General features: G+C 45.9%; 1 protein-coding gene across 1 annotated transcript; it reads left to right on the plus strand.

The window, feature by feature from the left end:
- The first annotated feature begins 2,997 nt into the window (after positions 1-2,997).
- LOC120047563 (protein FAM110B-like) lies at positions 2,998-19,582 on the plus strand. Its single transcript, XM_038993093.1, has 2 exons — positions 2,998-3,171; positions 16,701-19,582. The coding sequence occupies exon 2, from the start codon at positions 17,524-17,526 to the stop codon at positions 18,916-18,918; it is 1,395 nt and encodes a 464-aa protein (XP_038849021.1). The 5' UTR covers positions 2,998-3,171; positions 16,701-17,523; the 3' UTR covers positions 18,919-19,582.
- The last annotated feature ends 1,246 nt before the right edge of the window (positions 19,583-20,828 follow it).

Consider the following 20,828-nt stretch of genomic DNA (forward strand, 5'->3'; position numbering starts at 1 on the left):
CAGTGGTAGGCCTGATCACAGACAATGATGAGACGGCCTATAGGGTGGAGGTCAGAGAACTGGCAGTGTGGTGCCGGGAAAACAACCTCTCCCTTAATGTGAGCAAGACAAAGGAGCTGATCATGGACTACAGGAAATGGCAGGCCGAACAGGCCCCCATTAACATTGACAGGGCTGTAGTGGAGCGGGTCGAGAGTTTCAAGTTCCTTGGTGTCCTCATGACCAACGAACTATCATGGTCCAAACATACCAAGACAGTCGTGAAGAGGGCACGACAAAACCTATTCCCCTTCAGGAGACTGAAAAGATTTGGCATGGGTCCCAGATCCTCAAAAGGTTCTACAGCTGCACCATCGAAAGCATCCTGACCGGTTGCATCACCGCCTGGTATGGCAACTGCTCGGCAACTGACTGTAAGGTGCTACAGAGGGTAGTGCGAACGGCCCAGTACATCACTGGGGCCAGGCTTACTGCCATCCAGGACCTACAGTATATAATAGGCGGTGTCAGAGGAAAGCCCATAAAATTGTCAGAGACTCCAGTCACCCAAGTTATAGACTGTTTTCTCTGCTACTGCATGGCAAGCGGTACCGGAGTACCAAGTCTAGGACCAAAAGGCTCCTCAACAGCTATCTATCCCCAAGCCATTAGACTGCTGAACAATTCATAAAAATCGCCACCGGACAACTTACATTGACCCCCCCCCCCCCTTGTACACTGCTGCTACTCGGTGTTTGTTTGTTACCTATGCATAGTCACTTCGCCCCCACACCTACATGTACAGATTACCTCAACTAACCTGTACCTCAACTAGCCTGTACAACTCGGTACTGGTGCCCCCTGTTTTTAGCCTCGTTATTGTTATTCTTTTTGTGTGACTTTTTATTATTACTTTTTATTTTAGCCCACTTGGTAAATATTTTCTTCTTCTTGAACTGCACTGTTGGTTAAGGGCTTGTAAGTAAGCATTACAGCAAGTCTACACTTGTTGTATTCGGCGCATGTGGCAAATACAGTTTGATTTGATTTGAACTATGGATCTTCCTTTCCTGTGGCGGTCCTCATGAGAGCCAGTTTCATCATAACGCTTGATGGTTTTTGCGACTGCACTTGAAGAAACGTTCAAAGTAAGTTCTTGAAATTTTCCGCAGTGACTGACCTTTATGTCTTAAAGTAATTATGGACTGTCATTTCTCTTTGCTTATTTGAGCTGTTCTTGCCATACTATGAATTTGGTCCTTTACCAAATAGGGCTGTCTTCTGTATACCACCCCTACCTTGTTACAACACAACTGAATTGGATCAAACACATTAAGAAGGAAAGAAATTCCACAAAAAAACTTTTAACAAGGCACACCTGTTAATTGAAATGCATTCCAGGTGACTACCTCATGAAGCTGGTTGAGAGAATGCCAATAGTGTGCAAAGCTGGCAAAGGGTAGCTACTTAGAAGAATCTCAAATATAAAATATATATTTAGATTTGTTTAACACGTTTTTGTTTACTACATGATTCCATAGGTGTTATTTCATAGTTCTGATGTCTTCATTATTTTTCTACAATGTAGAAAATAGTAAAAAATAAAGAAAAACCCTGGAATGAGTAGGTGTGTCCAAACTTTTGACTGGTACTCTATATATATGTTTTTATTAAAACAGGACAAATCTGAGGGGGCATGTGCCCCTGTGCCCCCTATGGGCATGACACCTCTGCGTGCAGAGTATTTCCAGTTACAGTGTTCTGTGCTACCTCACTCGCCCTGTCAAGAGTGATGAGAGCACGGGAATGAAAAACAGGTGTGTGTGTGAAATGTGTGGATCCCTTCTTTATCTCTTTCCTTTCCTCCCCCGGTCACCCAACCTTTTGGAGTCTGGCACTTTTGGCTGTTTTTTATGGGAGGAAGGGAGGAAGGGGGACAGGCACAGACGGAGGGAGCACTAGCACAGAAGGAGAAAAAACAACAACAATGATGATTGCAGATTGTGGCAAACTTCACCTCTTATCCCACACCCTGGATTAACTCTTAACTGTCCCCTACAGTCACATCTGAGTGTCCAGAACAACAGTGCAGTGTTAAGTCCCAACAAGCCTTTTGTTATACAACAATTAATCACATTATAAGCCAATCATCATCAGATATAGACAAAACACAAGAAATAGTAGCAAGTATAGGGATGATGTGTAAAGAGAATTGAGACAAATCATGTCTCATGAGGATTATAGATATAAGGCTATGCCCCACCAATCCCCACTCACCCCCATAATCCACCACAGGGGTCCTTTGAGGAGACTTCCCTCAAACCCCAAATGAATTAACAATAGTGAGGCAAGAGATTCAGGACATCCCTTAATATCTTTATTGTTTGTTTGCTGAGTAAATGTCCCAGTCCCAAGTGACTTTTGTTCATTTAATATAATCTTCTGTAGCCATCTAGACAGTCTGCTACCGCCCTAAATTGTATGACTTCAATTATCTATGAATTTGGTTTCCCCAGCCAACGCAAACCCAAGGATGTGGCTTTAATCAAAAATCTATTGAGTGAAACATGTAAAGTACCAAATTGTGAATCATGTAGCTTTCTTAAAAATATAATACTAAATGTATAATGAGTAGCCCATCCATACACAAATCTATTTTTTGCCATACAAATCTAAAAATGTCTAATAGCAAGTTCTGTTTTGTCTTCAATATTGTTCTGAAGTACATTAGGTAAGGCATGGCCTATCATCGTCCTCCTATCCATAATCGGTGATTATGTCTGTACAATATGTACAATACTTGAACTAAACTTTAACTCTTGATTCTGATTAAAACTTACCTGGCCCTGAAAAATAAAAACAAGGTCAATCACCCACCCCGACATAAAGGCTGAACAGGAGTCAGTTTGCACAACGCCCTACCTGCCCACTCCCCATTGTGGCACGGAGTCGCACCGCTGCTACAACGTAAACTACCCAGTGTTCTGGCAGTCTGCGCAGGAAGCGGACGCAGCACTGCAGACAAGAAGCGTGGAGCACTAGCGGTCTGTCAGTCCGACTATCTGCCGAATAAACTAGGCTACACAAGAAGCTGAGCAGATAACCACTCGGACAGATCAATGTCCCGTCCCAGTGGTTGAAAGAACAGATAGAAACGAGAGGACACCTGCATGAAGAGCAACACAACACAAGGTGAGCATGAAATGTCTTTTTAAATTGATTGAGTAGCACAAAGTTATAATGCCCGTTTTATTAGCCTACTGTAGCTCTTATTACTAGGTAAATTACAAGCAAAATAGGCTCCATCGTTTTGAGGAGTGTTTTCCTTCAGCGTCGAAATTCAATCGTGAATTAATAGCCTTCAGCATTGAGCATTGACAATAATTACTTCCATATTATTTACGGTTTAATAATTGACAATAATTACTTCCATATTATTTACGGTTTAATCAACTATGATCTGAGCTGTACATAATAAGTAAATTATGCCTGATCATATGTGGATAAATGGGAGAATAGATTCGAACTTAGCTTGTTTATAACTCTGTTGTAGGCTATTATATTAAGTTACTGAATATTAAGGGTAATTGTCGAGAGGAGGTTTACTGAATGGTGCCGGAGCGCACGCTGGACACGTGTCCCTAGGCAATGTAACAAGGTGAATTCAGTGAGTCTTGGCTGTGCGTTATTCGGATGAGAGGTTATTTTGCTAACGGGTCAGAAATGCCTCACTGAGAGGAACATTTTATTTATGCCTGTTTTATCATGTTGGAAACGGAAGTATGCAAAATTATGCACGCATGCTAGAGTTGTCCTCACCATAACTAAACGCAAAGTAGGCTACTTTCAAGCCGGGTGCACTGACTTGGTATTCTTGGATAAGCATAATTGTGCATCTATTTTAGGCAGTGTGCCAGTCAGTTTGTCATTCCAGATGGATAGGCTATACCCTCACATGTAACATGCCTTATAAAAACTGAAAGCACAAGTAATGTATTTTTGTGCATAAAGTGGATTGTGTAGTGCTACATGGCATTTTAAAGGTTAACTGTCAGCCTTGGAGGCCAGCGCTGTTGGAGAAGTTGACATGTACTATAATTCATCACATGACATGAAGGCCCCTCGTCTGACTCACCGTGAACTATTCTAGTCGTTAAGACTGCGGTTTCACGACTGCTTGTGACTACGGTCGAGATAAAAGTGAGATCAGGTGAAATGACTTCCTGATAAGATTGAACATCCGCGCGCTGATTGGAAAAGAGCCATACTACCTTGGACCATAATGTTTTCATCTGGATAAAAACTAGGGCACGAGAAGAAATGATGGATGGGCTTCAAACCATCTGATCTCGTTCTAATGCCCTGTCATTTTCCATGAGTGAGTGCACTGTTTCATTGAGTTTTACTGAGTTACAGTTCCTATGAGGAAATCATTCATTTTAAATAGGCCCTAATCTATGGATTTCACATACAGATATGCATCTGTTAGTCACAGATACCTTTATAAAAATGGGCCTCGGGATCTCGTCACAGTGTTTTTGTGCATTCAAATTACTATTAATAAAATGCAATTGTGTTTGTTGTCGGGTAGCTTATGCATGCCTATACCATAACCCCACTGCCACCATGGGGAACTCTGTTCACAGCGTTGACATCAGCAAACCGCTCGCCCACACGACGCTATACACATGGTCTGCGGTTGTGAGTCCAGTTGGACGTTCTCTAAAACGACATGGTAAATAAATTAACATTAAATTCTCTGGCAACAGTTCTGGTGGACATTCCTGCAGTCAGTATGCCAATTGCATGCTCCCTCAAAACTTGAGACATCTGTGGCATTGTGTTCTGCGACAAAACTGCACATTTTAGAGTGGCCTTTTATTGTCCCCAGCACAAGGTGCACCTGTGTAATGATCATGTTGTTTAATTAGCTTCGTGATATGCCACACCTGTCAGGTGGATGGATTATCTTGGCAAAGGAGAAATGCTCACTAACAGGGATGTAAACAAATTTGTGCACAAAATTTGAGCGATAATTTTTTGGGGGGTGTGTATTTGGAACATTTCTGGGATCTTTTGTTTCAGTTCATGAAACATGGGACCAACACTTTACATGTTACATTAATATTTTTGTTGCCTTGTAGCCATTGTGTGGCATCTGTTTACCTGCAATGGCAACATTTTATGTTGCCTCATGCAGAGTGTAGTCTAACCTGGATTAGACATTAGGCCAATGGCAATGGACCTATAGGGAAGATATTAGGCACTGATGACCCAAATAAGTCCCCTAAAAAGCGAGACATGGGTGGGAGACAGCGCTACCTGAGATCTCACAATATGGCATAGCCAGCAGGTAGAGGAGCTCAAATCAGTGGTTCTTCAACAAGGTTCTTATGCAATTTTACCACCCAATAGGTTTTGACTTGTCTTTCGTATCTCACAGTCAGTATTGGGTGTTCCTCAAGTTCCCTTAGACTAGGGTTGGGCCAGAGCATTGTGTGGCCTATGTTCTATTCATCCCCCACCAACTCTTTCTGATAGTTGGAGATAGTAGATCCAGACTTGCAGAGTGGGGATTATTAGTGTGGAGTCATATACCACTGAAGGCCAGTCTAAATAACCTGGACTACTAGACCAAACAAAGGGCACTCCTTTGTCTTGCAACCACAAACAAACTTGCTGTGGTGTATGTGTGTGTCCATAGAGCAGTCTGTTTCCCCCTTCGATTATATAGGAGAGCAACAGTGGTATTTTTTAATCATGCACCGTGGTAACTTTGTGGTGTCGTTCCATTTTGACAGGCTGTTGCATGTTTTAAGATGCGGACATGGACAGCTGTGCTAGTATAACATGCAGTAGTGATGATGCTGATTTACTTTTACTTCCTAGCCAGGGACCCGACATGATCTCCCCCCCACCACAATGCAGTTAGTTCGATTTTGTATGACATTACTGAGAGATGTGATTCCTCAGCAATTGTATACACAGTCATGGCAGTAGTCTCTCACGTTCAGTGGCATTTTCTAGTCCCGGTCGCTCTTTGGAGATGAGAAGAGGTGATCTTTGGCTGTGCGGACAGGAGCCTGACAGATTTAGGACATTCACCAGTGTTTTGTGGGAAGGTTATAACCCATAAACAACCTTGCCCCATCGTACAGATAATTGTGTACCTCCTTGATGTATTTAGCCTTTAAAGTTCATCCTTAGGAAATGAGCTTTGAGATCTGTCATATATGAGAGCACAAGTATGTGTCATCTCTTCCTATGCTCATGGCTCCCAGTCTGCGGGAACCAGCAGTGATCTGACTTACACTACCTGCAAATGAACAGTCTGGCATCATGGAGTAGTTGTTAACATCTGTAGTGTATTTTTCACCTATGGCAGTGGGTTCACACACTGCTAATTTAGCTGCTGTAATAAAGGCTGTTGTCTTTCTTTGAAGTTGATGCCACCAGAGCAGCCAGGCAGGACGATGTCCTCTGCTACGGCAGACCCAGCGGCACAAACAGAGCAGAGAGCAGGCAAAGCCAACCTCCAACAGCAGTCCGGTCTGGAGCGATGACAGGAGCCCTGGCATCATTAGGATGACTAACATTAAATGTAACATGGGCCGGGCCTCCGCGGTGTTGGTGGCAGTGGTGGGATCCGGGTCTCTGACTGACCAAGCGAGGACTCACAGCGGCGGTCGAGTCAGGGCCAAAAATGTCACATTGCCCACAGTGACGTTTTCTGGAGGTTTGTGTGTGGGAATGCATAGCCACGTGTTCATCCAGCAACAAACGTTGTATAGACATACACACATCGCATACTAGACTGACAAATAGCAGTTTACATTTACCAGTGGTATGCCATTGACCCATGTGTGCCCTGGTGTAGGACCGGGCTGAGCCACCTATGGTACACATCTTATTATTTCTGCGTTCTTTCAGACTCATTCTTCATTTCTCTCTGTCATTTATGTTTGCACTCTCTTTTTTTGAGACTCTCCACATGTATAATCTCATTGGTGTTGACCCACATCAATCTGAACTGCTGAAATATAGTGGAAGCCACAGGGCCTTTCATGGTTTTAGTTCACAATAGGCCCCTCGTGTGTTTCTTATCACTTAAAGTTCATGAAACCCACAGTCACTTTCCACTGAACTCTTATGTTTTCTCTGACAGACCAGTCTTGTAATCAGTCATTTCCCCAAATGAAAATCATTGGTTTGTGTGTGTCACATTGTATTCTCCAAAATGAAAATCAAACATTTGTTTTGCTTAATCCCTTTCCTGTTGCATGGTTGCCGTGTACAGCCCCCTAGTTACAGAAGGTGAAGCCCCCTAGTTACGGAGGGAAGCTCAGGTTCCTAATTAGAGGGTGAAGGGTCCTGTAAGTGACATCACCTTTCCCCCTGGCGCTATGAGTGTGTGGGTGCCTGTGTGGGTGCCTGTGTGTGTGTCTGTGTGTGCGTATGTGTGTGTGTGAGAAAGAAAGAGAGAGAGAGAGAGAGAGAGAGAGAGAGAGAGAGAGAGAGAGAGTGTATGAGAGAATTAGAGGCAGCTGGTGTGAGACATTTGACAATCACTGCTGTGTGAAACTTCAAACACCCTCATTCTTCCCACAAACTGTCAGAACCGGAGCTTATAATTTTACTTTATTGTTCCTGTTGCCTGGTTTGGCCGATTGTTACCACCGTCTGTGGGAACTTCCTCGCCAGTGGTTCAGAGGAACAAATTATTCAAAAAGAGGAACTTGTCAAGAGACGGCCTTTATATGTGTTGTGTTTGAGAAGGTGCTTTTGAGATACCTAGCCTCATCCATATAATATTTCACAATATCGTAATATTATGTTTCTGCTAGTTGGCTGTACCTGCACCAACAGGTATTATACCTTCATAACTTGTTCTCCATCTTCTTTTTAAATAGTGAGCAATTTGTTTTCAGCTATTTTATTTCCATGACTGATCAAAACTTTTTCCTCATGGCTCTCTCTTGTCCTTCTACAGCAGACATATGATGAGCAATATGTTTGGATCATCGAATCGCAATAAAATCGCAGTATCAAATTGCAATACATATAGAATCCTGAGAATTGCAGTAAATATCCTTTCGGCACCTAAGTATCGTATTGTGAAGTCCCTGGCAATTCCCAGTCCTACACTCTTAAAAATAAAGGTGCTATCTAGAACCTAAAACAGTTCTTCGGCTGTCCCCATAGGAAAACTCTTTGAAGAGCCCTTTTTGTTTCCAGACAGAACCCTTTTGGTTCCAAGTAGAACCCTTTTGGGGTCCATGTAAAACCCTTTCCACAGAGGGTTCTACATGGAAACCAACAGAGTTCTACCTGGAACCAAAAAGGGTTCTCCTATAGGGACAGCCGAAGAACCCTTTTGGAACCCTTGTTTCTAAGAGTGCATGAGCTAAAAGTGCCCCTCCAGAATCTTCATCGGCAGCACAACAAATCAGATCATCATTCCTATTAATCTAGTCATTTTCACGATTCGCAACCGTCCTCCCACTGTAGCATCCATAGACCCATCTCTATCAGCCCCTAACCCAATAAATAATTCATCATCGATAACTAAATCATGAAAGGTGGTCCGCCCCTCCATCTTCTACTGGTCCCCCGTGTCGTGGTGACAGCTGTGGGAGCTCCTCTCCCTCTCACTCTCACATCCCTGTAATTGTTCACAGCCCTGCTGGGTACCTCGGTGGCTCTGCCACATCCAATCAGAATCACCCATAGAGCCGTAATATCCACTCGGTCGCTGACGCATGACAGTCTGGACCCTTCAATTAAGAGGACACGGCAGTGCTGGGCACGGCAGTGCTGGGCCCGGCAGCCTCCAAGACTGCCGTCCATTCCATCCGACCTCTCCATCCGACTCACTATGGTGAGTCTTGGTGACTCTGACAGGGCAAGGAGGAGGAATGGGGGGTCTATTTCTGTGGCACTTGGGGCCTGTTTGTGGAGACGTGGGCCGACGACTGGGTAATGAGTGAAGGCAGCTGGCAGGTTCAGTGGAGGTGACACACTAGTACATATGGCAGGAAGGAAAACACTGGGCCTTGTTCTGGGTCTGTGTTTGAGAGGTTTTACCCTCATCTAGTTTTCCCCATGGTTGACTCCTTTATTAGTTTCGGAAATATCCCCCAAAAAAGAAAAAAGTAGGGCAAGTCATAAGTGGTCGGTGCTTGGTGGGCCTCTGTAAATGTGGCATGTTTTCGCAGGGAAATATGAAAAACACATTAGCTGACATTCTCTCTTTTCCTCAGGGTAAGTTGAAAGGTAAGCTAATCGAGTCGTATTGGTTTTTCCGTTCAGCTGATAGCTGTGTCTGTCACATTGGTGGTGGGTTGGTGATAAGTGACTGGTAGCCTACATTGTAGGTCGGTACATTGTATTCAGGCCATGGTTCATCCATAGTGGGACAGATAGCTAATCAATGGAAAGTGTCAGACTGTGAGTGGTGGTAGTGGGTGTCCTCTGGCACAGGGATTGGCTAGGATGTATCAGTGTGTTGAGAGATGACATGCTGTTTGGTCAGAGGACACTAGGGAGGCACAGCTGGAGGAGCCTCACCCCACCACCCATGACTAAATGATAACCCTTTACTGCCCCTCCAACACTTGGATGATGCCATAACAGACCAAATATCTGGTTGGAACATCCCAGCGACGTTGTAAGACTTCTGTGAAAAGGTTTTGTGGTCCCCGTTATTTTCTATTTAGAGTGCTAAGAGGTTGTAAATGCAGACACCCTCATGTCTAGACAGATCTTACACACAAGTTACCCAGCTGTGCTAAACTTGTAGCATCTAAATAGTTCGCCTTTTATTAAGTAGATACATGGTTACATGAAAAACTGCAGCACTGACTAAATGTATTTTGTGTACTAACACAAAGTGGAAAGAGAAAAGACATGAACCCTTGTTGGACGTTCCATTACAGGCGCTGGAAATTGTCCGCGTGCCTCAAACTCTCTTTTAACACTATGACACCACTAGAAACCGGCATATGCTGTTTCAGAGAGGGCGAATTCTTCCGACTTATTGAAATCAAACATCTGGCCCGGCTCCAGCAAGAGCTCTAGTTAGAGCTCTCACACCAGCTGAGAGCTTAATGAGGGCTCACTCTGGGAGAACAGCCTTCATAATTTAACACTCCAGGGGCTTTCGGGATGTGCCCAGATTTATGTGTGTGTACAGTACTATGTATACAACCCCAGGATGGTGTATTTGGGAGGTTCGGGGGGGGATCTCTGGTACCCAACAGGGTTCTTTCTCACACACACAGCATTCAGCAGTATATTTGACAGAGGGTACGTTTTGTTTAGTCACATAAAGACATGGTGGCATTTATAGGTGTAACGGTGGTGGTCATTGTTTAGAATATGTACACAAAGCTATCCAGACCTGGGTTGGAGGCACCACATACCTGCAGAGAAGCCTACCTCCCCCCAAGAAGGCATGCACACACACACACACACACACACACACACACACACACACACACACACACACACACACACACACACACACACACACACACACACACACACACACACACACACACACACACACACACACAGCTGCATTCCCCAAAATCCTGACCAGAAGGACTATAGGTCTTTATATAGGCTTTATATAATACATTTTACCAACATTTTCTTGATAGGTTCCCCTTCCAAGTGTACGTTAGTTCACTCGTCGACAGTGAGGCATCATAGTAGAGGCTTAACATTCCCCCACTGAGCTGTAGACAGAGAGTGGATCAGGTGTCACTATATTGTGGCACGGGTTACCAGGGAGTCAGGGGCTGGGACTGGTCCAGAGTGGAACAAGGGTTGCATCCATGGCAGTAACTTCCACAAGGGCCGGGGGCGGGGGGGGGGTCAAAAGTTACGCGTAGTGTAACAAGTCAAAGTTACGCGTAGTGCTCCATTGGAAAGATACGAATATAAAACTGTAACACACAAACAGTCAGTATTGAGTCATTGGGTTACATACTGTAGGTCAACTGTGCTGTGGTTATCAGCTCAACCAGGAGGGTGCCTGCTCCTGCTGTCGGAAAAAAAGGGAGTCGGTTTGATCTGTTGATAAAAGTTAGAATAGTCTAGGAAGTCTGGCCGTCTTATCTCAACCGTTTCAACCTTTATTAGCTCTGCACGGGTGTGAGAGCTGATAAGAGGTTGACCAGGGCCTGCGGTCTTGCACCTCCAATCAGGTAGTCCATGTGTCCTTTGAGTAGCTAATCAAGGGTGCTTTTTTTAAGTGACGTTCTGCACTTCAGGTTTTTGTGATTGGCCTCGGACTTGAAGGACTTTCCCAACTTTGAATAGACTTGGACTAGGCTAATATAAACATTTGACTTATAGACTGAAAAGTGGTAATGATACAGAGCAGAACAGATTGCGTTCATCTCCACGTCTGTACAGGCTGTCTCTATTTCGCACTCATAGGCTTCGACGCTCCACTCACTGTCTTCCAGTGATTAGCTTTGAATGACAAAAGAGCCACATTCAGTGAGTTAAGTGGGCATCTCGTCTATTTTATGGTTGGAGGAGGTCTAGTGAGGTGGCGGTCCCTTAAGTCCCCCCCCTTCTGACCTGATGCCCCCCTGCATGACAGTGGAGGGGTCTGAGGTACCCCCCCTGTCCCCACCCCACCCTGCAACATCCCCGCCTCCTGCCCCCCCAACCATACATCATTTAGCTAATGGCCTGATGGCACTCGAAGCCTCACAATTGTGATGGGATTTACGGTGTGCCACTGGCTTTGTCTGTTGGGCCAGTGGAGGGGTGTTTGTCCCCCTGGCCCCGTCTCTGTTATTTTTTTATTGTCATGTTGTTGTTTTTTGTCCTCCCCCAGCTAATGAGATGGAGTAGTCCAGGTCTTTCCCTTCTTATCTACTAGACCCAGAGAGAGCCATTGTTTAGAGCCGTTAATAATGTAATGTCTGTGGCCCTAGTGGAGCCAATTCTCTGTCCATCCTTAGAATACACCCTCTAGAGATGTTTCCGTAGTGCTGGTTAACGACCGAACAGGATTGAACCGTTAATTTGGACCGTTAATGGTCATAGTCTTTATGTTCACACATGGCGCTGTCGACCTGGGCGTGTTGTGCATCCATAGAATCTACAAATGCCGCAAGAGAATCCTGAATAGGTTCTGGTTAAAATGAGTCCTGTTTCATCCTACAGAGAGGAGCCAGATGTTTCAAAAGACAGGAAGAAAAGGGGAATACAGGAGAAAGAGAAAGGAGAAAATATAGGGGTGAAGATTGAGAGATAGTTCACAGCAGATGCCCCTCGTTTATTTGACAGGTAAAAAAGAGGGTCAACACATTTTAAAGTGCTTCAAAGGTGGTCTCTCCGAGAATTGATGTACCTCTTATCTTGTGTTTATCACTCTGAATGCATATTTCAAAGTGGAACTTGTTTTAACCTTCTAAACTGAGGACAGACGGTTTCCTTTGGATATGCTATGTTAGCTCTGGACTCTAGCTGGTTCATTGGTGGGTAGATGATGAAGTCCTCATGAACCAAACAAACACTTCCTGGGTTTGAGCCCTCTCTTCCCCACCAGAGTAATCAACAGATATCTACTGGCCCTCTTTAACCCTTCCTAGTCAAATGTCTTTGCTTACTCATATAGCTTACCTCTAGCACCATTTCTATTTGAAACAGGAGCAAAGTTAACAATACATTGAATCAGTTGTTTTTTAATTAGGCCTGTCCTCTGAGCTGTGCAGTGGGAAACATATAGGTATGACCTTTGCTTTTGGTTTATCAAACCTGGGTCGTACTCATTAACCAAGTCGGCCAAATAATACCATTGATTAAAAGCAAAATTGAGTGAGCCGAATCCATTTGTTGTGCACACAACCGCAATGCGACCCTGGTGACCACGGAACGTCGGACCCTTTTCGCGCTCGCTACTCTCTCGGCCCCAGTTGTCTGTCCGGCCCAGAGGTACTGACGCAGCGTGACACAAAACATCTGCTTCCTCTTATGGGCTACATGGGGACGCCTGGTTAAGCCTTCCCTGCAGGCGGACTAGCAGCTTCACAGACAGAGAGGGAGACAGAGGGGACAGACAGAGGGGGGGAACGACAGGGTGGGCGGGAAAAACAGAGAGAAAGAAAGCAGGAGAGAGACGGGGGGGGTGGGAGAGAGAGACAAATCCAGCGAGAGAGAGAGAGAACGCGAGAGGAGGTAGAAAAAGAGGAGAGATGGATAGTGACGTATGAAAGCCAGGGAGATGAGAGGGGTACAGAAGAGGTTTTAATAACTACCCATTGTGAGAGGGGGAGGTAGTCAGGGCGGGAGCAGGGGCGATGCAGGGTAATAGGAGAAATGTTCTGCTGTGGCCGTCACACGGTTTTCAAAAGAGAGAGGATCACAGTAAAGGATGCTGGGTACTAATTAGTCTCATTAGAGTCAATGGAGTTAATGGAGGCTGTTGTCTGTGTGTAAATGCAGGTTGGGTCACCCCTCGCTCTCACTGTTTGTGTGTGCGCACGTACGTACGCGTCAACCTGGTCTACTGACCTCACCCTGTGTTTTCAGATCCAACCTGTTTTCTTACTTTGTGGCTTGTCTATTTCTTAACCTGTCTATTTCTAAATCTTCTCTCAGTTATCAATCACCATGTGTGTCCAGAAGAAATATGAACAAACTTAAATTTGGGCCACTCTCTGTTTTGTAAGTAATAAATAGTATCCCAAACAACCGATGGCTAGCATTGTGATTCACACTGATCTATGCATTGTTCTCAGTGATAGTACTTACAGTGCTCAGAGCAAGAGATAACCTCTAATCAGAGACTGGCTGGCTCTCTTCAAACGGCTGTTGTCACATCCAATGAATACAATGCCTTCAGAAGACATTTACATTTCAAACACCAAAAGGCATTCTTATGAACACAGTCAATCTCAGAGGGGAACACGGTTTTTGAACTTGGTCTTAGTGAAAAAGGCAGTGGTTTTCAAAAGAGGTCTATGGAGTTATACTTTCATATTCTCAACAGTCTCCTTTGTTTTGTCGTATAACGTGTTTCTATTCATATTTGCTCTTGACTCCAACATCCCGCGGTCCCCCTTTTTTGTCTTCCATTGGTCAGTACTAAAACCAGGATCTACTCCATGCCACAAACTCTGTAGAACTCCTATTCAGATTGGATTGAACAGCTCACACTTCCATGTAGGGTTATAGGCTGCCTGTCATCAGTACCCCATATTTGAGTTCATAGGCAGGCACTAATCTTGCTTTACGCTCCACTGGCATAATCCTGCCACTTGAAACGGCAATCCTCCTGTCTGATGGAGCACATATCCTCCGGAAGAACGGTGTGTGGTAAATATGATGCCCCACCACCTCCACCACCGCTACCCTTAGTTCTGCTACATTTTTCATTCCCAGTTTCTTTCTGTAGTCACACGTTACTGGATAGTCTGGATAGTCCATCTGTAGATACAGATGGTCATGCTATCAACAAACTAGGCAACTGCTTGCCACGGTTAGGGCTAGGTTTAGAATATGGTTTAGGGTAAGGGTTACATTTAGAGTTAGGATCAGGGTTCAGGTTAGGGTTAAGGGTTAGTAGATACAGTAGTTGGTTGAAGTGTTACTGATAGTCTGTAGATCTAGAGCATCTACAGATGGACCATCCAAATAAAGTGTTACCCTTTCTGTTTTTATCCCTGTTTTTATCCCTGTCTAGGCTCTTTCCTCTGGCACCTGTTGAGTTTTGTTCCGGAACTTATTCCAAACAATGGGTACCTTTCCCGGCCTCGCCTGCTTGACATCTGGAAAGTGTAGTCGTCCCCCCTCCTCTCTAGACTGAATTTATAGTAGTAGGCCTTCTAGGCCTTTTGACAGCAGGGCAGAGGGGGGTTGATGCGAGAGAGGTGTGGAGGTTGAACGGTAGAGAGCCAACCTAAACGCAGGAGGTAGGGAGGTAAGCCCCCTTTTTATGTCATGGTGCCAGTAATGAGCTTTTTCACAAATTCATAGGACTTTGTGTAAAGTCTTGGGGGTTTGTTGCGTGATCATTAGGGCAAGGATCCTTATGGAAAGTACTTGCTATTTGCAAAGTGCCTCTGTTTCTTTGCTATTGAACCGTACCAACATACTAACCTCATACTGTTATGTAATGTGTACACAAAACCCTTTAAAAACACCACAGACATAGACCCTTTTCCTGCCAGAAGTAAGCCAAAATAGACTTATTTGTATCACACCTCAGGCCACTCTGAGAACAATACCACTCTGACTCTCCAGCAGTCACACAGCAGAAGGAGCACATTTGGTTTTCTGGGCCAGTTTCTAAATACTTTTTGAAGGAAAGTAAATGAAAAACAGCCACCACCTGTGCTCTCAGGTTTTTGTAGCAGTTTGGGGTTTACAGACAAGGTCTTTCTACTGCTATACCACAGATGGCAGCCTATGTAGGCTCTCGAGTGGCGCAGCGATCTAAGGCATGCATCTCAGTGCTGGAGGTGTCACTACAGACTCTGGTCTCGATCCCGGGCTGTATCACAACCGGTCGTAATTGGGAGTCCCATAGGGCGGCACACAATTGGCCCAGCGTTGTCCGGCTTAGGGGAGGGTTTGGCCGGGGTAGGCCGTCATTGTGAATTAAGAATTTGTTCTTAACTGACTTGCCTAGTTAAATAAAGGTAAAACAAAAATGAATGTGGGCTCTCAAAAAGGCCTGATAATCTGCAAACCAACTCTGTAGACAAGCAATTTCATTTACTGGGCAGGGCCTTATTGCCACATGCTGACACACACATACATACATACACACATGCATGCAAGTGCACACACATACACACACGATAATCATGTTGGGATGCTCCCTAGCTATAAATACTTTCTCTGCGCCTTGGTTTAGGCTCCCTATCCCGTTATAGACACAACCTCGTCCCCTCCCTTCCTTACTCCCAAGTCAGCGCAATGCGTGACCCTAAAAATAACAGTCTTCTCTTTCTATGCAACATGTCATTGAGATATGTACCATTTTCAAACAACTCCAGTTCCTTTTGGTTTGAAGTTGAATTTATCATTGGGGCTTGCTAATTTGGAGAACAAGCTGTCTCGCTGCAACTGTGAGAGAGTTATTGCGTTGGAAGTGTGTTGGTTTACTTAGCAGGGTTTTTATGCAGGGTTTTTAAATATTGATGGTCTTGTGTTAGTGAAGTATTCTGTGCAGCTGTTTAGGACTGCAAATGTGGTGTGCAGAAACTTTGTTCAACTCATCACGGCTGATTATGCAATTTTATATTAGGAGCGATGCCTCTTTTTCTGTCAACCTCGCATGTTGAGGAGAAATCATTTAGGGAGATGTGTTGAGCTCCTTTCCCCTTCTGCACGTAGACACACAGACACATTCCCTCACAGCTACAGGGTGTTACGAATATCAGTGCAGAAGTATGATTGCTAAAATGAATGTAGCCTCCAAGATATTCAATTCCTCGTAAAAACTTGGATTGGCATGTTTTGTGTATTCCCAAAAGCAGTCAGCTCAGTGCATGCGTGGGAGCTTGGCCCAGCTCTTCCCTGACAGACACAGGACTCATTCCAGCTCTAAAGAGTGCGACATGAGCTCAGTGTGAGCTTTAGGGACTACTGTCACTCTCTGCCATATGGTCTCTCTCTGTTTCTCTGTCTCTGCTTCCCTGGAGAAAAGCAGACTGTGCTAACCTCTCTTTTTTAAAATCTTTTTCTCCCAGGGGCTGTGAGTGCAGCTGAGGTGAGGACAAGGACAAGTCCTTCATCCGTCCGTCAACGTCCGAGTGTCCCGGTGCCGCCCACTCTCAGGTCACCTCAACCGCGACGGCGGCCGAACAAATAGGAGTCTCTCGAACCCAGCGTCCCTCGGACTGCCTGCCTTCGCAAAGCAAATATTTGAGGCCATTATATCTCATTTCCCAGGGCTAACCTTCAGTGAAAAGATCAACGGAAAAGGAGTGATCGCTCAGAGAGAGACGGACAAAGAGAGAAAGAAAGAAAGAAAGAAAGAAAGAAAGAAAGAAAGAAAGAAAGAAAGAAAGAAAGAAAGAAAGGGGAGGGTGAAAAATAGTAACCCTTTCAAAGTGAACTCTGCCTGCTATTTCTGCTGCGCTGTGGGCAGGAGAACATCCCATTTGGGAGTGCTGTTGGCCAGTGGCAACAGGATTTCCCTGCACCCTGCCCATTTATCCAAATGCCTGTGTAAATACTAGATAGAGATATCAATTTGTCTGGGCTCCAGCAGTGCCCAAAAAGAGACTATAAGCTATCTATAGCAAGCTCCACATCAAACGTGGCCTCTGTGGTCACAGAATTGCTACCTATTTATTTCCTCAGTAGAGAGATTCAGGAACTGTGAGTGAGAATGGGAGCTGCTATGTCTTTAGTTCTGAAGCAGAAAGCTTACTGAAAAGCTCACACCAGACTAGAACTTGAAAGGTACAACAATATATCCAGGGGGACACCTTTCGCCACTAGCTGCAGGAGAAGGCAGCCATTTTCGGGCTGCTGTTTTGATGTCTTTACCCAAAAGGGTGGAGCACCATGAAACCGCTAACACCCATAGGATCCCCCTCACCTCTGAGGCTCCTCAACAAGGGCCCGGACTACCTGCGTAGGCAGATGGAGGGTGGGGGCCAGGGCCGATCTATCAGCGCTGTAGAGAGACTAGAGGCAGACAAGGCCAAGTACGTTAAGAGCCAGCAGGTCATTAACACCAAACAGGAGCCCGTCCTGGTGCCCTGCACACCACCTCCTCCACACCGTCGTCCCCTCACCGTGCCTGGGAGTCTCACCCCACGGCTGCCACCCCGCCGATCCTCTGCCCCTTTCACCACCCTGACTGGCCCCCTCAACGTACGAGACGAGAACGAGAATGATGACTCGAGGAAGGAGAATTGGAGGACATCGGTGGATGTGGAAGCACGGAACAGGAGTAACGCCAACAAGGTGACCCCACCCAGCCCCAGGACCCCCAGGACTCCACCCTCCGTACCCCTGGTAGCCCCTCACAGTGCCCCCATCCTGAGGAGGAGCACCGGTAAGCGCATGCTGCGGCCTGACTCCCTGGTCATCTACCGGCAAAAGAAAGAGTGTAAAAGCCTGCCTAGTGGTGGCGTCATACTGGGGAACTCCAACATGGAGATAAAGGGGTACAACTTTGTCCGCCGCCTCTTCCAGGGCTCCATGCGGGAGAAGAGTGGCGGGGGCGAGAGGGACACCCAGAAGATGGTGATCAGCGAGGAGAAAGCTCTGTCGCGGGATGGTGACTCACGCATGTCCTGGACCAATGACAAGGACACCGTGGACGGGGGACAGGGAGGGCCGGGTAGCCGGAGATCCAGTAAGACGGACCACGAGCGCTCACCGCTGCCCAGCCCTGGCCTCAGCCCTGGCTTCAGCTGTACACTGGAGCGGACTAAGAATGGTGTTAGCTGTGTTAGCAATGGCACCACCAATGGTACCAGAAATGGCAATGGCATCACCAAGGGCAACAACGTGAGTGACCACACTGACAACGAGGCGGACGTCTGGAAGCGGGTGCCGCCGCCACCACCGCGGTGGCGTTCAGGACTACAACGCTCCAAGTCAGATCTGCTTCTGCGATGCTCAGTGGCGTTGTCTGACCAGGAGCATTTCTTTGACTACTGCGGGCTGGACCTGGACATGGTGGACCGGCTGGGGCCTGAGAACTTCCTGGGCGGGGCCAGCGACGTAGACACGCTCTCATTGGTGCTGAGGAGCATAGGGGGAGGGGGCGGTGGCTCGGAGCCCAGCGAGTTCTCCCGCCACTCAGGAGAGGCGGGGCTTTTCCAGGAGGAGGTGGCCGAGAAGCTGACCACGGGGGTGTCAATCATCGAGAGGAACGCCCGTGTCATCAAATGGCTCTACAGCTGCAAGAACGCAGCACAGGAGGGGCCCAAAGAGTCCACTGTTTAGACACCACTTCTCTAAAAGAAGACATGTTCCCCTATGACTGAAGGACAGAGACTTTGTTATTGTATTGTAATCCTTAGTCTTCTCCCAGGTTGATATGCTGTATTTACATGTCCTATGGAAAGTGTGAGGGGTGTGGATGGGCTACACCTTATTTTTGAGTGGAATCATTTACCCCTGAAGATGTTACTGTCAGTGAGTGTGTGGTTGTGTTGGATATGGCTGTCCCGCCCACTCCCTATCCTAACCAATAGGTATTGTCAGATCTATAGTGACTGACAGCCTCCCCTAAGCTCCGCTCTGACTCTACAACCAACAATAAGGCGCATCAGTGAGAAAACAACAGGCACAGATGAGGCTGTATTTAGCGTCGTGGACGCACAACAACACAACCCTACACTCTTCCCTCGAACAAATTCATAATTTAGAACGTAAAACCACAGAGTTATTTTTTTCTAAACTGGAGTGTACCTCATTCCGAACTGTGACAGTTCAGTTTGTGTGTTGCTTTTTTCCCCCTTTCTTCTTAAACGCAGGCGTTGGAACAAACACGCGAGGGACCCCTGTGGGGTCGTTAATGCACTGAACTGGACGAAAAGTGAGAGAGAGAGGAAACGAGTGAGAGAGAGAGAGGAAACGAGTGAGAGAGAGAGAGAGGAAACGAGTGAGAGAGAGAGGAAACGAGTGAGAGAGAGAGAGAGGAAACGAGTGAGAGAGAGAGAAAGGAAACGAGTGAGAGAGAGAGAGAGGAAACGAGTGAGAGAGAGAGAGAGGAAACGAGTGAGAGAGAGAGAGAGGAAACGAGTGAGAGAGAGAGGAAACGAGTGAGAGAGAGAGAGAGAGGAAACGAGTGAGAGAGAGAGAAAGGAAACGAGTGAGAGAGAGAGAGAGGAAACGAGTGAGAGAGAGAGAGAGGAAACGAGTGAGAGAGAGAGGAAACGAGTGAGAGAAAGAGAAACAGCTTTATAGGAGACTCCTCTCCAATTAAACACTGAGCATAATACTCTAGAGGCAGTACTACCACGACAGTAGTAGTAGACAAGGAGGGACGCAGGGTCGGTTATCTTGATCCTACAGCACCTCTGAACCTTACCCCAGAGAGAGCTAACTCTTACACAGCAACTACTGACCACTGATACGTTCGTTGTGATACAATTGTGATTGATGTTGACAGCTACAGCTATGTAACTGGCTGGCTGTGAACTCTTTATATCTGTTGCTACTGTGTAAGCTACCTTGTTGCCATTGCAGGATAGAAATTAAAGTGTGATATGTTATTTTACTGGATAACTGGTCAATTCCTTGTGGGAAAAAAGTGACTTTTTACTTCGCTACCACAAAATATTCACTTAAAAGGGCATTTTAAATTCCTCACCAAACATAGATTATTTTGTTGCTGTTTTTCATGTAACATATTTCACCATAGTAGGTGTTCAAAGTGTAAGGGACCATGAGCTATCAGGTTGCCAAATATTTGAGGGTGTCACCTTCACAGAGCTGACGTTTACAGAGTCCCCCAGACTCCCTCTGGTTTGGGGGTTGGGGTCCCTCTCCCCCCTGGGGCCAATGGTCATCTGGTTCTCCCCCACAGGAGACCCTAGGCCTGGGGGAGGACGGTAAGGGGGTGGGAACTCCCTCTCTCCCCCCTCTACCTTTAATAGCTGTAGATCCTACCTCACTTCATCAATCTGTCAGTGATGCCCCTTTTATCTAAATGAAAATGTCACCTCGATCAGAGTTCTCCCAGGGATACCTCTGAAAAATTCACTGAAGGTCCACGGGTGGTATGTACGGGTTAGAATGTGACCCGGAGAGACAGAGAGAGTCATTGGGTGGAGTAATATTGGGCCTGAGGAAGGTCACATGATAGGCTATGTAATAAATCAACAACCGATCCCCTTTCAGAGCCATGG

This window comes from Salvelinus namaycush, chromosome 5 (genome assembly GCF_016432855.1).
Source record: "Salvelinus namaycush isolate Seneca chromosome 5, SaNama_1.0, whole genome shotgun sequence".
Lineage (NCBI taxonomy): Eukaryota > Metazoa > Chordata > Actinopteri > Salmoniformes > Salmonidae > Salvelinus > Salvelinus namaycush.